Source organism: Penaeus chinensis, chromosome 13 (assembly GCF_019202785.1).
Source record: "Penaeus chinensis breed Huanghai No. 1 chromosome 13, ASM1920278v2, whole genome shotgun sequence".
Lineage (NCBI taxonomy): Eukaryota > Metazoa > Arthropoda > Malacostraca > Decapoda > Penaeidae > Penaeus > Penaeus chinensis.
Genome location: NC_061831.1, coordinates 4,438,727 through 4,454,879, shown reverse-complemented (window position 1 = coordinate 4,454,879; position 16,153 = coordinate 4,438,727). Strand labels below are relative to the sequence as shown.

The 16,153-nt window shown below is 36.0% G+C and overlaps 2 protein-coding genes across 2 annotated transcripts in view; one reads left to right on the top strand and one right to left on the bottom strand.

The window, feature by feature from the left end:
• The window catches only part of LOC125031822 (cilia- and flagella-associated protein 45-like), a 19,703-nt gene extending 14,834 nt beyond the window's left edge, over nucleotides 1-4,869 (top strand). Inside the window, exons 8-10 of the mRNA XM_047622778.1 lie at nucleotides 710-925; nucleotides 3,160-3,329; nucleotides 3,836-4,869. Of these exons, the coding sequence (XP_047478734.1) occupies nucleotides 710-925; nucleotides 3,160-3,329; nucleotides 3,836-3,938 (489 nt within the window). The 3' untranslated portion in view covers nucleotides 3,939-4,869. The remainder of the gene's footprint in view (nucleotides 1-709; nucleotides 926-3,159; nucleotides 3,330-3,835) is intronic.
• A 1,569-nt stretch (nucleotides 4,870-6,438) lies between these two features.
• LOC125031868 (post-GPI attachment to proteins factor 3-like) lies at nucleotides 6,439-13,777 on the bottom strand. Its single transcript, XM_047622857.1, has 8 exons — nucleotides 13,583-13,777; nucleotides 11,641-11,773; nucleotides 11,158-11,309; nucleotides 10,255-10,407; nucleotides 9,806-9,930; nucleotides 8,874-9,010; nucleotides 7,927-8,128; nucleotides 6,439-7,669 (listed from the first exon to the last, which is right to left on the bottom strand). The coding sequence occupies exons 2-8, from the start codon at nucleotides 11,762-11,764 to the stop codon at nucleotides 7,603-7,605; spliced, it is 960 nt and encodes a 319-aa protein (XP_047478813.1). The 5' UTR covers nucleotides 11,765-11,773; nucleotides 13,583-13,777; the 3' UTR covers nucleotides 6,439-7,602.
• Between the last annotated feature and the right edge of the window lie 2,376 nt (nucleotides 13,778-16,153).

The window sequence follows — 16,153 nt, the reverse complement described above, 5'->3', positions numbered from 1 at the left end:
CCTTCTCTTATTATTTTCTCTCCCTCTCTCCCTCTTCCTTCCCTCTCTCGTTCGCTCCTTCATTCCCCCTCTTCCTCCATCATTATATTTTGTTCACCCTTATTCTTCCTATTCTTTTATTTCTTTCTCATCTTTTCTTCATTCTCCCTTCTTGTTCTTCCCCTTTCTTCCACTTCTCATACTCTCCCTCCTTTTTCATCCCTTTCTCCTCCTTCCATTTTTTCTCATTCTCTCTTCTTCAGTTTTCCTTTTTTTTCCGGCCCCTCTCTCATTTTCTCCCTCATTCTCTTTCTCCTTCTCTTCCTCACTCATTTTCCCTTCATTCCTCCCTCACTCACTCACTCCCTCTCCCTCACCTATCTTCCTTCCCTCCCTCACCCACTTCCCCACACTCTCGCTTCACCCCCCCCACACTCTCGCTTCACCCCCCCCATCCCTCACCCCCCCCTTCACCCACACTCCCTCCCTCACCCCCCCCCCCTTCACCCACACCCATTCCTTCACCCACACCCCCTCCCTCACCCACATTACCCCTCCCTCACCCACTTCCCCACACTCCCGCTTCACCCACACCCCCTCCCTTCACCCACACTCCCCCTTTCACCCCCTCCTCCCTCACCCCCCCCCCCACTTCACCCACACTCCCCCCTTCACCCACTTCCCTACACTCCTCCCTCACCCACACTCCCCCCTTCACCCCCTCCTCCAGATGGAACGCGAGTGGCGCCAAAAGGCCCTCGAAGCGGCGCGCTCGAAGGCCGACCGAGACGGCCAAGTGACCCGCGAGAGGCGCCAGCAGGTGGAGGAGCGCCAGAGGACCCGGATGGAGGCGGCGGTGGCGCAGAAGAAGGAGCTGCTCAAAGTCACCGACCACTGGATGATCACAGCGGAGAGGGAGAGGGCGGAGATCGAGAAAGCTAGGAAGGTAGGAGGGGAGGTCGTGGGTGGAGGTCGGGAGGGGGGGTCGTGGGCGTAGGGGAGTTTTATGTTTATATGTATATGGGTTCATGTTTTGTTTTTTGTTTTTGTTATTGTTATTGTTATCATTATTAGTGTTTCTGTTGTTATTGTTATCATTATTATTGTTGTTACTTTATTTATTATTTTATTATTTTTGTATCATTGATTTATTATTATTATTATTATTATTATTATTGTTACTGTTGTTGTTATTAGTGGTTTTTTTACTGTTGTTGTTATTACTGTTAGTATTTTCAAGATCAAAATGCGGGAAAGGAATATACACGAATATATGAACATACGCTCATTTACTGACTTTATGCTGGTAATGATTCTCTCTCACTCTCTCTCTCTCTCTCTCTCTCTCTCTCTCTCTCTCTCTCTCTCTCTCTCTCTCTCTCTCTCTCTCTCTCTCTCTCTCTCTCACTCTCTCACACTCTCTCTCTCTCTCTCTCTCTCTCTCTCTCTCTCTCTCTCTCTCTCTCTCTCTCTCTCTCACACACACACACACACACACACACACACACACACACACACACACACACACACACACACACACACACACACACACACACACACACACACACACACACACACACACACACACACATATTCACTCACACACACATTCACTCACACACACATCCACTCACTCACACAGAAAATATTTGAAGACTTTCATAACAAAAGCCGCGAATGCTTTAATCTCTCTCACAATAGGTCCTCTTCTGTAATGCAAATAGGAAGGACAGTGGTTAAGGACCAACAATAGCCTATAACTACTCAACTATGCATAACTATTGTCGTTTTCTATGACTCAATGATTGCCGACCCAACCCACTCACCCAACGAGGGAACTCTCACCTGATTGGTTCATATACCGTACGTCCCCCCCGTCCCTTTACCCTCTAACTATATGCTACAATGATTGGTTGAGAAGGATCCCACCCCCCTATGCAACTACGATATCGTTTGCTGATTGGTTGAGAGATAACACCGATTCCCCCTTGCCCCACCCACTCAATGAAGACAATGTTGGTGAATACATATATTAATACGTATATTCACATACATACAAGGTATTAACAGCTGATCTGTTGATAAGTAATCCCCTCCCATCTTCAACCAAATCCTCATCTTATTGTTTAATATGTAATATTATTCCCCCAACCCACCCCCCATAAAGGGAGGGCCTCATCTGATTGGTCGAGAAATCCCCTCACCCCCAAACTGACGATTCTCAGTTTAAACCTTTGGCGCCACTTTTGTGTTTACAACAACGCATTTTATGATTTGCTGTTTGCCTGTTTGTGATTGTCTTCCTACTGTATAAAAGAGTAGAAGAGATGGGCGATGCCTCCTATTTTCCTTTTCTTTACTTTTTTTTAAAATACTATATACCTAGTATTTTCCGCTTTATTATCGAAATGCCGAGAACCAATACCGGTACTGTAGTGTCCAGTATCAGTTATTTTAAGTACGTTACAAATGAATAATTGCTTATATATTGCTGACGGTTGAAGTGACAAGTTCATTGAAAATACAACGGCCTAGATTATTTTGTTTCTCCTCGTCCCTGCAGTAGAATAGTTCTGGGCTCAATACCTTGTCAGTCGGTTCTATGAGTCAATTACCGGGAGACTGGTAATTGAGTTACTCTGCCTCTAATTCCTTCTAACCCTGGTCTCATCTCCCCCCTATTTAATATTCTTCTGTGACCAGTGTGGCATTTATGTTAAGAACTCAAATCAGTAAATACATTCTTGGGAAAAAATACATATATATGCAAATCTATTTATAATTACAGTAATTATTCTCCATGTGTGAAATTTGTCAAATTTCTGCTTTGAACGCTCCCCTCCCCCACCTCTCGTCTACCTACCCGAAGCCCCGCAGTACTATAATGTGATATTAGATATATGAAGTGTCTAACAATGCAAGGAAATAAAATGTATTGAAAATATGATACTCCGTTTCATGTTTATTATTATTATTATTTTTATTATCATTATTATTATTATTATTATTATTATTATTATTATTATTAAGACAAGAGCCAATATATGTTTTTTTTTAAACAAGATCTCTCACACCCCCCAAATCATTGTATGAGGTGACCCCGTGTTTTTCCATCGCCTTTAACAGTGTATTTACCACCCCTCTAAATCCCCTCTATGGCAAAACCTTGTTCTTCGCCAGGCCAAGGAGGACTACGAGTCGAGAATCCGAGATCAGATCAAGTACCAAGAAGCGGTGCGAGCGAAGGAGGCCGACCAGCTGAAGAGGGAGAGGGAGGAGGAGGCCATGAGAATTAAGCAGAAAGAAGCAGCTCTTGTTAGATTGAAGTTGGACACCATGAAGGAACTCAGGTAGTATAGAGTTTATCGTGACGCGTAGAAAAAGAGGGGGTGAATGAGAGTGAATATCTTCACAGTGCAAGAGATGTACTTGAACTATATCTGACGGAGACGTGATCGAAATCGGTCAAATACATCGCTGGCAATTTGGAAATTGTCATTTTCTTTCACACATTTTACAGTTGATTTTAATTATATCATAGTATTCTAATTTTTCTTTCCAGAGAGGGTTATCACGCGGGGATAAAATTTCGGCTCTTGTTGACAACACAAATATCATTTATATATATGATTACATATTAAAGTAATGTTTGCTGTCACCTGTTGTATAATGAACGTTATTATTGTTGTTTGATATTGTAATATACGATTACACATTCAAATAATCACGAATTTGCCATAGACTTCACTTTAATTTGTAATACTGGTAAAGGTAGTGATAACATTTCCTACACAACGATTGGAATATTGTAGTTTTTTTTCCCATATTGTTATTTATACATCATTTTATCTTCCAGGAATATGGCTCTTCCTGAGCAGCTTATCCAAGACCTGGAGAAGAAACTACACATCTCCAAGATTGATAGACAGACTAGAAATAACAAAAATAGGACCAAGTAAATATAACATTTCCGTCCCCTTATGTTTGAAGATGCTAAAAAAATGTAACAGTATTCATATGTGATACACCCTGAATGTGTTGATCAGCTGCTTAATTTGTGCAAGTTAAAGAAAAACAATAATCATGAATAGTAGGTCAGAAATAAAATATTATTAGTAGACGACACATGATCACTTTAAAAGGCTTTTGCATAAATAAGTTAACATGGCAAAAATGTAGTTTCTTACACAGCCAAAAGAAGATTAATATGGACACATTCCACTTTCATTTAATATGAACGCTTAAAACTAATTTCTAGATACCTGAATAAGACATACAGGTGTACTTTCATGCCTGATTTTTTGTCGTCATTGCCATAGTTCAGTTAATGTTTGTGTCCAATTAAACCTTACTTCTGACCAACTTAACAGCGTTCTTTGTTATCCATGGTGCTCATAGACTAAGTATTATGCAATTTAATGTTATGTATCCCATGTTCATTGCCAAATGTGTTCCCAAGTATGACTTTATCTTAAATGATAAAATTCATCCTTGCGCATCTTGCAGTTACCTTTACATCATCTACTTTTTAAAAAGCCAAAAAAAGTAAGATTATTGATGTAAAAGTAGTGCTGATTCCACTGCCCTGTTAACCATAATCTCATACTGTTTTAACATAATTTGTCTATTTAACTTAAAAGACAATTGTTACTCTTAAATCTCATAATATTTTATGACTTCATATATTATTAAATGTATGAAAAATACATTGTTCCTCTGCTGTTGAGGATCTCTGAATGATATTGCATGGTGTTCATTGTTTAAATCTGGCCACTCTTGGTTACATGATGTAATAAAATTGTGATACTGTGGGTGCAAGTGGTAATAGATTGCTTTTTACTTTTTGCCTTAAATAACCAGAAAGTGCATAAATAAAAATCTTGCAATACATGCTATTTGTCTTGTTACATTATGCCATAAAAGAACTTGAGTACCTTAATAAATATACGTTTATCAATTATCTATGATTTAGCTCTGTTCTTAATCTGCATTTAATGACTATTTGTCATCTTAATCATTAGAAATGTGAATGAATTTGACCATGTATAAATTAACCCATTGCTGCCGAGGAAAATGAGTAAAAAATGGGGAAAATGATGTGCTCATTTTTTATATTTTTTGTGAAATGTCTCTACACATAGATGGCTCTGCCCTACCGGATTTCACCTTTCCTTGAATTGGTGGGAAAATGTATTTTTTACTAGTGTTATGAATATCACTGGTGTTATTTTTATTATAAACATTATAATTACTATAATGTTATAAACATTAGTAATAGCAAAATAAGATAATGTAAAATATTTTTGTGAATTAAGAGAAAAGGGTAAACGGGTGAGACAGACAGTACTCGTAATTGGCTCATTGGTGATTTATTACAAGTGTAGCCATCAGTGTGTAAAAACAATTAGACAAGTAAACTCACAGTGGGCATGGCATGTACATACATGCCATGCCTGTTGGAAATGAGTTAATATTAACTTAACACAAAGCCAAATTCCTTTATTACTGTATTCATTCACTAAAAACAGATTTCTTTTACAAGAGTCAGAAAGAAATTAACATGAATATATATAATCAATAGCCTCAGAATTTTGTTGTATGCTTGCATGAAAAATGCATAATTGCAATTAGTAAAGTTATATGCATTTTAAGCCAATATAAATTTCAGTATTATAAGCTAAGAGCTCACTACACAAAACATGCAGAAGAGAGAAAAAAAAAATATATAAAGACCAACAAACAGGGATGTGGTCTACTGCCTAAAAAAATAGAAATGGAAAGAAAACCATTGAACAAAAAGCATTAAAATGTTAAATACCTTAATTTTGCACAAAAACACCCAATTTACACACAAAACGACAAGCAATGAGCACATATTCACTGTATGTAAGTGTTACACAAACTTTTCCCACCAATTTTGTACTGTGTTATCTGAAGTGGTTTATCTTGTAGCTGGACAAAGAATGAGTCATTGCAGGTTATGTTGAAAATACACCCATTAGATTTATGGTCATCACTATAATACTTTCTGGTTAGCATAGTCATTAATTTCTGTACACAGTATGTTTAAGAACAGTTGGTAGACATATTACAAGTAAATATTTCTACTATGCTTATTCAGCTTTATATTTTGATTTTGGTTAGATTGAAAAATAAAAATAAAAGATGCCCATTAATTAGGAATAGCTGATCTAGGGCAAAGAATAGGAGCGATTGTTTTACCATTATTTCTTTTCATTTGATTATTATTTATCTTTTATCTCCTTGTTGAGGATGCATTACATAATAAGATTATATTCTAAGTTGTTTTACCTGCTACTCTTTCAGTTCCTTTACGATACTTTTGTGAATCTCAGTCTGTTTACCATCCTCTACACATAAATTTACCTAACCTTTATCAGGGAAAAAATATCCTATAAATGTAATTTCTCCCCTTAATGAGGAACAATCAAATACAACTTGAACTGCATAAATTGCTTTTATTCTTAAAGGCTTAACAAATTTATGCAAAATACAATACAACATCTCTGTAATATATCCATGTCATCATACAACCAACACAATACAACAAATAATGAATTGACAACACAAGGGAAATGTTTCAACTGTCTAGCAGTAATACAACATCTATCATTTGTACATATAATTATGGGATATAAAGTTCAGTGTTACCCATATCAAATAAACGTAACTATAAACAGATTATAACGACCACAAACCTATAACATATCAAGCAAACATATACATGGGAAGGTACAACAAGACATCTACAATATATACTATGTAAAAGACAACACTTTAATATACTTTCAACATAGATTTATGATTATCATACACTGTGTATATACACTATAGCAATATTGAAGTGGAAATATGTGATGAATATACTATCAGATACTTATCTAGCTTATGTAAATACTATGCATTAACAAAGACTTTTCCTTTAAGGGAAAATTGGTTATCCAAGATATTCATAAACAACCAGTGCATTAAATCTCTATATAATTAATCAATCAATCTGCAATAAATACTGCTGAATTGTGAATGGAAATCTGGTGATACTTGAAAATACTGTTTTGAATCTGAATTTCTATATACTTTCTTACACCTACCCCATTCGCCATGAATAGTTGGCAAAAAACATTATCTAAAGCCATAGGTTTTCTTCTCAAATATACACATGTATACACACATACAGTTATACACATACAGTTATACATACATACATCTATACACACATATATTCACTTATATCAACTAATAAACTCTTTTTAGATACATCAGTAACAAAAACACAAAACAATATAATAACAATCAATTTTATATAATTTGTTCTTGAGGTCTATCTTTGCTTATGTAAGTACAGTTTTTTGAAGTCATTAAGTAGAAAATTCACAACAAAAATACCCATGGAATTTCTTTTTTGAACATGTTTGTCATAGCATCACAAAATACAGGAAAAGAGCTACAATTCCCTACATACTGACGTGAAATGTGGACACAAAAAATTCGATAAAAGTACAAACCTTCTGAAAAACTAAAATCTTGGACATTATCAACATTTCAAGTCATTCAATTCTCCTAGTAAATTGTAATAACAACACACTTAGCAATAACTGAATATTAAATTTGCTTTCTATAGTCAAACGCTTTCCCTCTCAGGAGGAAATTGCAGTCTCCTTCCAAGAATCTGAAAGAGGGAAGAGCACATCCAATGATTTATATTTATTTATTTATTTATATCACTATTTTTTTTTTTCATTTTTTTTTTTTTTTAGTCAACAAAAAACTGTCTAAAAATCTTTCACTGCACATAATACAATTACATCTCTATATTTGTCACTTCCTATTGCAAAATGTAAACCCAACTTTCCTTCAGTTTCTTAATCAACTTTCTAAGCCCTCTCCTATAACACCCTATACCACGAAAAGCTGTCATTCACTTACTTGTACCACATGAAGGGGAGCGGTGCTGTTGCCAAGTGCCACAGTGCATGCGCATCAACAGCCCAGAAGAAAGGAGGAAAATCTCCCAGCTCCAGCAGCATCGAGGCCACAGCACCAATGACGGTCAGTATGCACCATCTGACATGAGGCCTGTTGGAACGAGGAACGCCCCAAGCTATCCATCCGCATCCGTTCAAGATACCTGAGAGAGATATTCAACATCTAATTAATTCATTATAGTAATGGCTGACAATTCTGGCTATAACTCCTAACTCATAAACTCATCATAATTAACAACAGGGAAGTAAAGTTATAAATCCTTCCTATATTAACACAAACACTATTTTTATAAGCAATAAGGGATATTAATCAATAATGAATGAATATGACATGAATATTCATTACTTCCAACAAATATATTCCTAGAGAACATATAAGTATGGATAAATATTATTATTAAAGTCCAGACTCCTTTTCTATGCACATGTAGCAAGACTCAAGGTAAAACTATTCCAAAACATAAAAAAATATCTGTGTAACAATTTTTCTTTAAATGGCAGCAAGAAAATTCCAACAGAATCTGTTGATTTGTTCATCATCAAAACCATGGATTTTCTTTCCTGACCTTTTCAAAACCTAAAACACTATACAAAGAAAAGAGAAAAAAAAAGAAACACTTGATGGTTAGGGATACACACACACACACAAAAAAAAAAAAGCATTAGTGCTAAAATTCCATTCTCATCCACTGTTTGTACCCTCATCCTCCTAAAGATACCGAAAGATCCAAAACCACACAACAATGCTTCGGAAATCCATCACTAAAGATCCTCTTCCTCTTCTCTCGGAAACAATCAAAACCAACGATCTATTTCTAACCAATCGCTTCATCAAACCAACACGAACAACATAAACAACATAAAACAAAGACCACTACAACCACTTACCCACAAGAATATTGACCTTCATGTTGTACCCGTAGTCAAATCTCCCTCGAGTGAGATACCAAACGTGGTAAGTGAAGAACAGGATGCAAACTAGGCCGAGGATTTCCTTCCTCTTCCAGTGGTGTGGTCCCGATAGTCTGTGGGGGGGAAATAAACAAATAAATAAATAAATACATAAATAAATAAGTAAGTAAATTAATTAATTAACAAATAAATAAATACATAAATGAATAAACAAGTACATACATAAATAAATGAAGGAGAAAAAAGAAGATGAAAAAGAGAAGAAAAAAATCAACCAATCAATAAATTTTTTCTACAATGTAGATATTTGATTATTTGTAAAAAAAAGAAAAAAAATCTTAAACTAATTTAAATGAGCACCTAATTTCTATTTCTTTATTAATATACTAAAATGTTTATCATATTTAAGAATGAATGTAAAGATGCTAATTTTCTCTTACACTGTCTATAAGAGACCCAGAAGACAAATTAACTTAAAAGTGAAAACTCACCCAAAAAAGCATAATAAAATCAGAGTATTCTATTTTTAAAGTACGACACAAAAATATCACACAATTCTAGCACAACAGAATAGGGCAGAGACACAGGACTACAAAGGAGGCCTTTTCACTTCACTGCTTCTTGAGGGTCACTTGCTAAACTGAAGAAATAATACAGTGAAAAGACCTTCAGTGTATTTACATGTTTCCCTCCTCCCCCCTTTATTGCTTTGTTAACACATTACACTTAATATTTCCTAATATCTTCCAATTATAAAAGTTATCAGCATGGAATAACTGACCTACTGTATATAAAAACATAATTTCTATCAAAATACACAAAACACAGAAGTAATTTCTCATATTCTGTTGCTCAACAAAATGCTAAATATAACTACTCTTACACCACGTCCTATATTGATGCCATACCTCACAAGGAGACCGAAAAGAGAAAAGAGAACCATAGAAAAGGCCGAGAAGTAATCCATTCGCTCTGTCCACGGAGTATCCCGAGCGTGGAACACCACTGACCACAGCCAGGCATTTATGCATATCTGAAATATATGAAAATAATTATGCGATAGCAAAAATTTACAGTATCTTAAGATTTTCATCCAGGAATCAATTTTCATATCTCATTGTTTCTAGTAGCTACATACTAAATTCCCATCCCATCTGTTCATATTTCCCATGATTAAATAAATATATCTTCTTTTTATCTTTTTTCCTCTAACAGGTAAATGTCATTTGAGTAAGACATTGCAGCAAATTATTATCACTTCCTTCAAATACAAAATTACCAACAGTACTTGATATTATGTCATAACCCTTTTTTTAATAACAGAAGAGAAAAATAAGCTTCTACAAAAAATACTCACCAACGCATGGACATGCCAAAACTTATATAGTGGAGCGATAGAGGGCACAGCTTGGCGGAATTTATGTAGACTGATAATATGCGCAAAGAGGTTAAAGATGGAGAATAACACAGCAGCCGGTTCTTGCATGCCCCAAACTCGCACAAATGGCCACTGCAATTTACAAGCAGTTTAGAGTATAGAGAATTAGGAATTCTTTAAACTGTTGTTTTTTTTTTCCAATAATTTATATTCATCACATCAGAGTCAAGTAAAGCAATATACACGACATGGAACAAAAGAAGCCTTTATCATTTTATTATCCCATCAACACCTGGAGTGCACGTACACAATAGACTGTCCTCTGCGGATGTCTTTTGTGAGTTTGGTTTACAACATAGATGGCTCCAGAAACTTCGTCACCAAGGAGGCCTACCTGCTCTTACCTGTTTACCTTATTCCTTGAGTTTTTGTAGAATTTTAATTCATCACAATCATCATTGTTAATAATGCTACAGTAATGCCTATGAGGCTAATAATAAAGATATTAATAAACAAAATAACTGTAATGTACATAAAACTTTTTACCCAAAAAATTCAAGAACTGAAGTAAACAAGTGAGCTCATGTTGGCCTGGTAAATGACTCCTTGGTGAGTTCTGGAACCATCCATGTAAAAAAGAAAATTCATGAAACAAATCCACGGTGGACAGTGCTTAGTCCTGGAGCCAATGACTTCACAGGTCTGTTCAGTAGTCTGATTCTATGGTAAACAAAGTGAACATTTTACATCATTACTTTAAGGTTTTATACTCTAAATATCATACTTATTTTTTTTTAATGTCTTTTACTTTATTACACCAGCAGCAAACTAAGAGCCAAAGGGTTTAAAAAGCCCAGCACTGAAATTCGCAAGCACCCTTACCTTGCCAAAGAACTGAGGAATCTCTAGCCCCTTGCTAACAAATATCTCCGTCGTGTGCCACATGCAGTTGTACTTGCACTCATCATCACACGTCCACTGCAGGACTCTCTCACTCAGGCTCTGTGTGGATTCGTACTGCGCTCGTCCTCTACCTGGTCAGAAAGTAACATAAGTGTACATAGTAAAAATTGTAAAAATAATAAAATGGTGTATGAACAAGATGAACTGTTATAACTGCTGATAATGTATCACTGGTTCTCTTGTGATGACACAAGCAAAATCAATCATTACGTTTATACAACAAAATAGCTACAAAATATAATATATCATTGCTTTGATTATGCTATCCACCTTACCAAAAAATACAGAACAATAATTTTTATTCAAATCATCTTAATTTTCTTTAAAAATGGAGTCCTATGAGAAAGGACATACAAAACAAAACATATATATACCATACCAATCCTGTCTTTTCAAACTTACTTGAAGAACATGTATTGAAATGACAAACATGGTAACAACCAGTGTATTCATTGGAAGTGTCTCCTCTCGATGCCTCAGACACACTGTATATCATTAAGGAGTGAAGAATCAACAGCTTCCACATGTTTGCAACCTGAAAAATTATATTATAATATTTTTTAAAATTTCCCTTATCATTTTTTCAGAGGGGACTTAATGTACAAGACTGATATGTATGTATGTATGTGTATGTATGTATGTATGTATGTATGTATGTATGTGTGTGTGTGTGTGTGTGTGTGTGTGTGTGTGTGTGTGTGTGTGTGTGTGTGTGTGTGTGTGTGTGTTTGTGTGTGTGTGTGTGTGTGTGTGTGTGTTTGTGTGTGTGTGTGTGTGTGTGTGTGTATGTGTGTGTGTATGTGTGTGTGTATGTGTGTGTGTATGCATAAATATACATATATATACACATACATATACATGTATATGTGTGTGTATATATATATGTGCGTGTGTGTGTGTGTGTGTGTGTGTGTGTGTGTGTGTGTGTGTGTGTGTGTGTGTGTGTGTGTGTGTGTGTGTGTGTGTGTGTATGTGTGTGTGTGTGTGTGTGTGTGTGTGTGTGTGTGTGTGTGTGTGTGTGTGTGTGTGTGTGTGTGTGTGTGTGTATGTGTGTGTGTATGTGTGTGTGTATGTGTGTGTGTATGTGTGTGTGTATGTGTGTGTGTATGTGTGTGTGTATGTGTGTGTGTATGTGTGTGTGTGTGTGTGTGTGCAAGTTATCATTACGTGTCAGGTACAAAAGTGATCATTGTTCCATGTGAACAATAATCATATAATCTAGCAAGCTTAGACTGGTTTAACATTTGACAGTAAGCTCTAACTTGCAAGAAAATACACAGTGGAGTTTGCTGAGATTATTTTTCATACTCAACAATATTGTTTTTGTGTTTCTGTTATACCCATTACAATTTTTATTTGTTGGCTTTGTTCTGTCCAAGTTCATTTGACAGGTGCTGCAATGTGATGGAAACTTTAGAATCTTACATCTAGCCTGTTTGTGGTAGTGTTAAGCACTTGCTGCACACTATGGAGAAAAATCTATAAACATTCACCTTGTGTATTCTGGCAAGACTGAACTTATAGTTTCCTCATCTGACAATACATCAAAATGGAGTTCTAAAAGCTCCATCTTTCCAGAAAATGTTTTGAAGGTTTAATGGCTCTTGATGGACAATGCCGATATGGAGGCCTCCTTAACCTACACAATCCGGGGGTTGATGTACTAATGTCTCACAAACAAATACCTTATTTTCCAACACCATGCAGTGCTGTTATAATTATTAATTTGGGTTTTAGAAGTAGACTAAACTAATTTATAATGTAGTACATCCACATGTACATGTAAAAGAATCTTCAGTACAAAGAATTATCAATTATTATAGGAAAAACTGTTTCCAAAGAGGTTTTCTTAATAAATATAATACTAAAGTTTGTATTCCAATACCAACAACAACAAACATGAGTTATTACAATGGTGGTTGTATTACTTGTTCTGTCAATCATAAAGCAAGCATTTTACCAAATATAATGAGATTACTAGGCATACAAACACATTAATACATATCCCATGCTTAAAATACTTTAGACACTGCTTAATTCTTAAATCATATGGTGCTTACATTAAAAATGAGGTCCAGCCAATTAGTAAGCTAGCTTTCACACAGGTGAAACTCTCCGTGGACACCCTTCTGTCATATCTGTTCCATACACTCAATCATTCTTAATAAACAAAGATTATTAAGGTTTTAATTCATAATATCTCTCATATAGCACAAATGTTACTCACATACACATAAAACATTCTCTAACCCACAAGCAATATTGCACACGACTTTCCCCCAACGTCAGGTAGGGGAGCAGCGCCGACCTCTCACTACACAGGCTTCCTATTCTAACGCCTTACCTATTCACGTTACGAGCCCCCTTCGATAGCAGACAATACTTCCTTCACACTTCCTTCCCTCACTCGCCAGCTTCCACGGGACGCAGCTAGCATAAGCACTTTTAAAAATATCAACTCATATTCGGTCTTGAAACCCTGCCTGGACGCGATTGACTGATCTCCTTTAATGAAGAATCTGGTTTGTTTACAACCGAGGCGGCGTTCGAATCCCCGTCGCCGTCTCTGGCCACGGCTTCCTTTTCGGGGTATTCGATGAAGGGGGGGGGGGGATGTGTGGGTGGGTGTGTGTTTCGAATTCGGGTTCTTCCGAATTCTTGTGTGGGTTTATTGTTGTTGTTTGTGTGTGTGTGTGTTGTTTGGTTAAATTGTGTAATAGGTATAGGGTAAATCTATTGCGGGATTTTAGTTTCGGTTTGTGAACTTGTCTTGCATACTCCCTATCGGTTATCTTATGGATTAGTATGAAGCAAAATGTGGAGTATTGATTCGGTTTCAGTTTGGCGAAGCATAGAGTATCGAATTCAAGAAGAAACACGGCCGAATGCAAATTTTCTTGATCCTACTAATTGTAAGTTTCATTCATATCGAGAAGTGTCATTATTCTGTCTCTCTTTCTCTCACTATCTCTCTCTCTTTCTCTCACACACATGCACACACACACACACACACACACACACACACACACACACACACACACACACACACACACACACACACACACACACACACACACACACACACACACACTCACACATGCACATACACACACACACACACACACAAATACACACACACATGCACACACACACACACACACACACACACACACACACACATGCACATACACACACACACAAATACACACACACACACACACAAACACACACACACACAAATACACACACACACACACACACACACACACACACACACACACACACACACACACACACACACACACACACACACATACACACACACACACACACACACACACACACACACACACACACACACACACACACACACACACACACACACACACACACACACACACGCGCGCGCGCGCGCGCACACATATATATATATATACACACACATATACATGTATATGTATGTATATATATGTATATTTATGCATACACACACACACACACACATATATGTATATATGTATATAATATATATATATATATATATATATATATATTAAATGTATATACATATATATATATATATATATATATATATTAAATGTATATACATATATATATATATATATATATATATTAAATGTATATACATATATATATATATAGAGATTATATATACATACATATATATTAAAACAAACACACACACACACACACACACACACACACACACACACACACACACACACACACACACACATATATATATATATATATATATATATATATATATATAGTGGCAGATCATGGGAGACGAATGCAACGGTAACACACGACATACATGAATATGTGAATGAAATCATTATTGAATTTAAGCGTGCGTACCATTTTCTGAAAACGTCTATTTATATATGCGTGCATGTACCTTTCTGAAACCATAGGAATCTGGGTTTTGCTTTAGAAAACAATTAATCAGTTCATGTTACTGTTCTATTGTAGGTCTGTCGTTCGTTGATATCACCCGAAAAGAAACGTTTGACGTGGATTATTCATTATTTCATCAAAGAACATAATGACTGAATGTTTTTATGAGTTTGTGTTTCTTTTTCTGTTGCATCTGACGTTAAACCATTATGGTCCATTGTGTTGATATTGATATTTGTTAACTCACGGTATCGCATCATTAAGTATAGAGTAGGATAGAGTAGAGACAAAGAAACCAGAAAATATAAGTAAGAAAATCAGTATCTAATTAATCACACGTCATTCAGTTTTTTATATATTTTCTTTAGCTCTGAGGCATACGAAAAAGCACAAATCTAACTTGAATGGACATGAGAAACACAGGTTGATATGGAATAAACCGTAGCAGTTACTTCACATGTACATTCCGAAACAAATAATGAATTTGAGAACATTTTGAAACAAAAAATATGTTTATATGAATGTACATGATTAAAAATTATACTGTACTCAGTAAATTCTAAACACTAAACTTTATTTTCTGATTTGACAAGCAATTCTCTGTAAAAAAAAAAATATTGTTACTGGATCGAGTTACAAAGCTAAAGGGTTTTGACTTAACCATTTAAATTTCCAGAAAAAAAAGAAAAAAAAAATGTATGTATATCGTCACGTTCTGTATGTTATTGAAAGACCTGACGAGAACTGCTGTCTTAATTTAAATGTAAGCGTTGTTACACGCTCAGATTTCATTTGCATGTGCTTGAGGGTTTAATGCCAGTTCAGTAGTCGTGGTGAGCATGGCGTTGCGGACGGCGTTGATGGAGCAAAAATAGGGCAGCGGCCACTTCGGAGGTTTCGCACCAAAGGACTGCTGATTCCACGGACGCCGACGAGGAGGGTGGTAGTTACGGGCCCGCCATACCTAGGCTGGTAGGTCTTGAAGAAGGCGCCA

Bases quoted from the DNA above. Each gene is read 5' to 3' on its own strand.
- LOC125031868 (XM_047622857.1), bottom strand. From the start codon at position 11,764: ATGTGGAAGCTGTTGATTCTTCACTCCTTAATGATATACAGTGTGTCT. The intron at 11,310-11,640 runs GTAAGTTTGAAA...CTTTCTGACCAG, and splicing joins TTTCAATACATGTTCTTCAA to GTAGAGGACGAGCGCAGTAC. The intron at 7,670-7,926 runs GTAAGTGAATGA...TCCCTCTTTCAG, and splicing joins CTCCCCTTCATGTGGTACAA to ATTCTTGGAAGGAGACTGCA.